The sequence below is a fragment of the Chinchilla lanigera genome, unplaced genomic scaffold, assembly GCF_000276665.1.
Source record: "Chinchilla lanigera isolate Chin_1 unplaced genomic scaffold, ChiLan1.0 scaffold00113, whole genome shotgun sequence".
In the NCBI taxonomy this organism is placed as follows: Eukaryota; Metazoa; Chordata; class Mammalia; order Rodentia; family Chinchillidae; genus Chinchilla; species Chinchilla lanigera.
The window spans coordinates 1,956,202-1,962,201 of NW_004955514.1; the positions used below are offsets into that span (position 1 = coordinate 1,956,202).

At 40.5% G+C, this 6,000-nt stretch overlaps 1 protein-coding gene across 2 annotated transcripts in view; it reads left to right on the plus strand.

Annotated features, from left to right (window-relative positions):
- Htt (huntingtin) overlaps window positions 1–6,000 on the plus strand; it is a gene marked incomplete in the record, with an annotated part of 136,169 nt that overhangs the window by 50,013 nt on the left and 80,156 nt on the right. For both annotated transcript variants that reach the window (XM_013506814.1, XM_013506815.1), the window contains 2 exon segments: window positions 2,627–2,707; window positions 3,897–4,237. In XM_013506814.1, the coding sequence (XP_013362268.1) occupies window positions 2,627–2,707; window positions 3,897–4,237 (422 nt within the window).

Here is a 6,000-nt window from a genome sequence, read left to right on the forward strand (position 1 = left end):
GATTACTTCTGCATAAGGGTAATGTACCTTCCTAAAGATTTGTGTTAAGTCAGGATTATTAGTATTAAGTAGCTTCTTTTGTGAATTTAATTTAGCCCTGGTTATCATTTTTCAGTCATATTTGATTGTTCATATCAAAGGCTACCGTTAATTTATGTGTATTAAGGTGTTTCTGATAGATATTCCTCATTTAACGACCTACCAGTTTAACAGCTGTTTGGACTTAGTTATGACTGAGGTATGCTGTTCGGAGTTACCACCTGCTGTTTGAACTTACAAGCTTTTTTTGTTGTTGTTTGGTTTTGTTATTGAGCCTCAGTGTCCTTTTTTTGTACAGCACCCCTTGTTTATACAGTACTATGATTGTTGCTGATGGTCCTGTACAGTACAGTACTATAGTTTTATGTTCTTTTATATATTACATACTGCATTGAGTTATGCAAATCAAAGGAAAGTGTTCAAGTTGGAGTTTCCTTGGACCTTTTCTTTGTTCTGAATATTATAATGTACATACTATACACAACTCTTCATTTAGCACCCAATTCACTTAATGACTTACTGGAAGAAACAGAATACAGTTATTAAATAGGAGTGTCTGTGACCTGATACTTTTCCTTCATAGTATCACTTTGTATCACCAATTATTTTCTTTTCCATTGTGAATTTCCTTAGAAAACAATTACTGGTAATTCGTTTGAAAATCTTAAAAGACTCATCCTTTTTTGTATCATAATTTGAATGTGTAAAGTGTTGAATGGGATCTTAACAGGGATACCATTCTTGTCTTTACGAAGGAGGTAAGCATTTCCTGGAAGAACTTAGATCAGTAGCATTTGTAAGATGGGTGTGATGACATACATCTGTAGTCTTGGCTGAGGCAGGAGAATCATTTGAGACCAGCCTGGACAACATAGTGAGACTCCGTCTCAAAATATCATAGTATGGGCCATTGTAGTATGGGATAGTTAACTGAGTTTGAAATTTTAGAGGAACATTAAAATTTTTTGAAAATTTCAATTCTTAGAAAATTAATCTCTATATTCTTAAGAGAGATTGTTGGACGCATAGAGGAGTTACTTCGGTGTCTCATTTGTTTCTTAGTCACTTTTCTTGAGACAGTAAAAGGTAGTGACTAGTGTTGTAGGTGAGCTGTTCTGTCTTCTGTTCAGCCCACAGGGTGTTTCCTCAGTCTTTAATTTTTTTCAGGGTTTTTTTTTTTTTTTTTCATTTAGAGCTATGGTTTTCAAACTTTTTGTTGTAGCTGCAACATCTCCCCGTCCCCAACTGAATCTGCCAGCATAGAAGAGGGATAAAAGCAGAGTTGTGTTGGGTAAAGATGTGGGGTGGCATGGAGTCTGTTCTCTGGTGGCAGGCCTGCACCCATCCTGTTGAGGGTGCCACCCTGCTTGGTTGTATGGAACATATTTGAGAAACACTGATTTGGAAATAGGGGCTACTTTCACTAAGATCCAAATTGACTACCTATAGGCCTCGTGGTGCAGGCCTGTTAGCTCAGGTGTTCAGGAGGCTGGTATAGGAGGATCCCAGATTCGAGGCCAGCCATCACAAAATATAGAAGGCTGATGAAAGACAGCCCTCAGTATCTGGTGGAGAAAAAATACATCCAAATTTGCTGTTGTGAAATTCGATATGATTTCTCAGGTCACTAGAGGTTTGTTTGTTTGTTCTGACATGGGATCTGGCCTCAAACTCGTGGTCCTTCCCTCAGCCTCCAGAACATTTGGGCTAACAAGTGTTCATTGCTGCTTCCAGCTTTAACAAAAAGTCCTGTTGTTTGGTATTTAGTGGCTGTGTAATTTCACTTATATTTTGGGTTTTGAGTTGGTGAATTTTTCCTGCCCTAATTTTTTTGTGCCTTCAGTGTCATATTGTGTAAGTTTATGGAAGTTAATACGACTCTGACTTACATTAGAAGTTGGAAATTGTCAGTTACCTATTTAGACAGTGTTATAATGACATTAATGTGTAATGTAGCTCTAGTGATTTAATGAGGTCAGTTAAGTCATACTGAAACTTTTAGTTTCTTTTTTCCTAATATAATTTTGAATCTGTACTATATATTTTTAAAACTGCAAATATTATTTCATCATCTCAGACCACAGCACTAGAGTTCTAATTATTAACAATAGAGTCTAGAAACTAAAAGATAATAAAATGAAAGTGATTTTTCTTGGAGATTTTTGTATAAATTCTGATTGGAGGTAGTTCATGAATACCCCAAAGTTTATAGAATTGGATCTTTTCTGTCACAATGTCACAACATCTTTAAGTTGAGTAGTGGTATAAAGTATTTAGTAGTAATGATAATCTAAACCAGTAAATTTTAATTATTAATATATTTTGCAGTGCAGTTAGAGAATCGCTGCCTTTAACTTTCATACAAGTTAATTGATGGAATAGTGTTCAGAACATAATATTTCTGTATTCTTTGTACTTAACACTAAAGGTATAAAAATATACATAATGATAAACCGAAGTTAAATATGTTCATGAGTTTCAATTTAGAATGTACACTTATTTAATTTTGATTTTTAAGTAAGTACTTATCTTTTAAAGTTCTTATCTTTAGCTGACTTAAGAGGACTATTGCTGCATTATTCACTAGGGAAAGTGCTCTTAGGAGAGGAGGAAGCCTTGGAGGATGACTCCGAATCGAGGTCAGACGCCAGCAGCTCGGCCTTTGCAGGTAGTGAGCGGCTGCTGTCACTCTTGCTCAAGTCCTGTTCCCCACCTCTGCCCCATACCTCAGCCAGCAGACAGAACTAGGGGACTGCAGGGGAGCCAGCCTGCATTCAGCCCCTTTTGTCCCGTGACTCTAAAGGGTTGTGTGTGTGTGTTTCCCTGGGTGTAGGCTGTTTGCATCTGCTGAGTCGGGTGGTAAGTGGGGCTGTCTTCTGCATGGGATGAATGACAGCCAGGGGAATGGCATGGAGCATTGCCCACAGACACTCTTGCTCCTTTTATGAAGAGTTATCTGATTAAGTTATCTGTGGACTTTATGAAAGACGAGCAGTAACTTCAGACACTAATGTCTGGGTTAAATTAGGGTAGTTTGGGTTGTATGAGCCTATCCAAAAGAACATTTTTAGGTAAATGAAAATAAGCCATGATATCTGGGGAAGAATATGGGCATAATACCAGTGGTAATTATTTATCCTTTATCATGCAAAATACAAATAGACTTTTTTCTTAATTGAAAAGCTAAAACATAATCAACAGAAAATTCCAGCCTCCTGGGCAGTGTGGAGATCAAGTGCTTGGACTCAGTTGTCCTCTAGAGTGGTCACTGCCCACAGCTTCTGATGGCTGTTGTGAAGTGGTTTTTATACAGTGTTTTTTTTTTTTTTTTTTTTTTTTTTTTTTTTTTTTTTTTTTAGTGCTTTTATTTTCTTATGGGAAATTCAAAATGAAACTAGGAAAATGTGGTGTATATTTGTCCTGCAGGAGAATAGGGCTGGATTAGAGATCTTGAACAGGGAGTGGAATAAGGCAAGTGTACACCAAGGAGACCATGAATTTGCCCATTTCTGACAGTACATGTGTAAAGCCCCTGGGTATTTGTACTTGCCCAGTTTGTGCCCGCCCCCTACCGGGCTGCCTCTGCCTAATTGTATGTTGCTCTAGCCATGGCTTGAGTGGTTACTTAAGAACTTGAACTTTGGGTTTGGCGGTGAAACCCCATTTGAGAATATTCATAGCATTTAAAAACTCTGTAGGTTACCCTTACCTTACTGCTGTAGATACTGTTGTCTGATTTGAAGGATGCACTCTGAAATTAGAACATTTGATGACACTGAACTTTCTGTTACACTGCATACTTTCTTTCATGGATGTTTGTGTGGCCATCTGACCGCTGGGCCTTTCTTTATCTCCAGCCTCTGTGAAAGGGGAGATCAGTGGAGAGCTGGCAGCCTCCTCGGGGGTCTCCACACCTGGGTCTGTGGGTCATGACATCATCACCGAGCAGCCCCGGTCACAGCATACGCTGCAGGCAGACTCAGTGGATCTGTCCGGCTGTGACTTGACCAGCACCGCCACTGATGGGGATGAAGAGGACATCCTGAGCCACAGTTCCAGCCAAATCAGTGCTGTCCCATCCGACCCTGCTATGGACCTGAATGATGGGACCCAAGCCTCCTCACCCATCAGTGACAGCTCCCAGACCACCACCGAAGGGCCCGATTCAGCTGTGACCCCTTCTGACAGCTCTGAGATCGTAAGTGGGTAAGGGGGCCCAGTGTTCTGCAGAGAGGCCTGCTATCTTCCTGAGCTCTTCCCGAGGCCCAGACCTATGCCCTCCTGCTTATTTTTCCTCTTCCTTTATGATCCTGCTAATCTCAGTGAGAGGTCACCAGCTCAGACCATTAGTAGAGAACCTGGCCTGCTCTGATACCTTTGCTGCAGGAAACAGCCTAGTTAGTGTCTTTCATGTTGAAAATGATGCCAAAAGTGAGGTGAGTTGGTTTCTGTTAACTGAGTACATGGAACATTCTTTGAGGCTTTGTGGGGCCTTGGTTATTGGAAATGTCCTTAAGGAGCCTTCATACAGATCTGTGGCCTTAATACTATACTTTAGTGTTTTGGGGGTTTTTTTGGTACCAGGGATTGAACTCAGAACCTTGTACTTGCCAGGCTGGCACTTATGCCACTGAGCTATATTCCCAGCCCTACTTTAGTGTTTTAAACACATTTAGACTTTCTAAAAACATCTACAATGTATTTATCCCATTTAAAACTGCATGGACCTGCTACCAAAAAAAAAAAGACTCGGTACCAAAAAAAAAAAAAGAAAAGACTAAAACAGCATGGATTTCAGTCCCTCTGATCTGAGTGGACAGGATACACCCTAAGAGTTGTCTTGTCAGAAAGTCTGATGCAAGTATATGCTGAGAGGGGCTGGGGATTTAGCTCAGCGGCAAAAGCGCCTGCCTGGCAAGCGCAAGGTCGTGAGTTCGGTTCCTGGTACCGGAGAAAAACAAAAAAAACAAACAAACAAGCAAGTATATGCTGAGTTTTATTCTCCATATTTTTTTTTATTGTTGTAAAATATATATAACATAAATTTGGACATCCTAACCAGTGTGTGTGTGTGTGGGGGGGGGGGTACTGGGGATTGAATCCAGGGATTTTGCATGCTAGGTAAGTGCTCTATCAGTGAGATACATTACCCCTTTTTAAATTTATTTTATGACGGTCTCACTAAGTTGCTCAGGCTGGCCTTGAACTTGTGATTCTCCTACCTGAGCCTTCTCAGTAGCTGGTATTATAGGTATACACCATTGCAGCCAGCTGGTAACCATTTTTAAGTGTTTGGTTCAGTGTTATTGTTACAGGCAGCTGAGTTAGATAGAAATATTGTAGGCAGACAGCGCCAGGCCCTCGAAGGAGCCAACATGAAAGACAAGATAAGATACCTGTGGGCCAGACCTCAAGACAAAGGACTAAACAAATGCACCCACATACCTCCCTAGGTGTGAACATCAGGGATTGATATTCTAAATAAGTAACAACCACCTTCGAAAAGCCAGAAAGAGTCACTAGCCCAACACCCTACACGAAAAGCCCCCGTTCTGTATTCATCCCCCGCTTGCTACGTGACTCGCTTCCCCATTTGATCCCAGTTTACTCAATTTTACCTGAACTATTATACTTGTAATCTTATTGGCTGACCATAGTTTTGTCCCACCTCATGCCCACCTTGTAATTTCCCATTTTCCCCCTATCTTGGACCCACCTCATCTCAGGGTTTTGCTCTATAAAGTCTCTGGAAAGGGCAAGGTCCTTGGCAACCCACTCGGGCCCCCTTCTGTCCCTTTCTTGGACAGAAGCTTTCTTTCCCCCAATAAATATACTCTGCTCTTAACCTCCACTGTTCCTAAAATTCATTCTTCAATTTTGGAGAACACGAACTCGTCCCAGATGTCTATGTTGCTATTCACCTACAATCTTGTTTTGAAATTTTACACCATTGTTTTTATT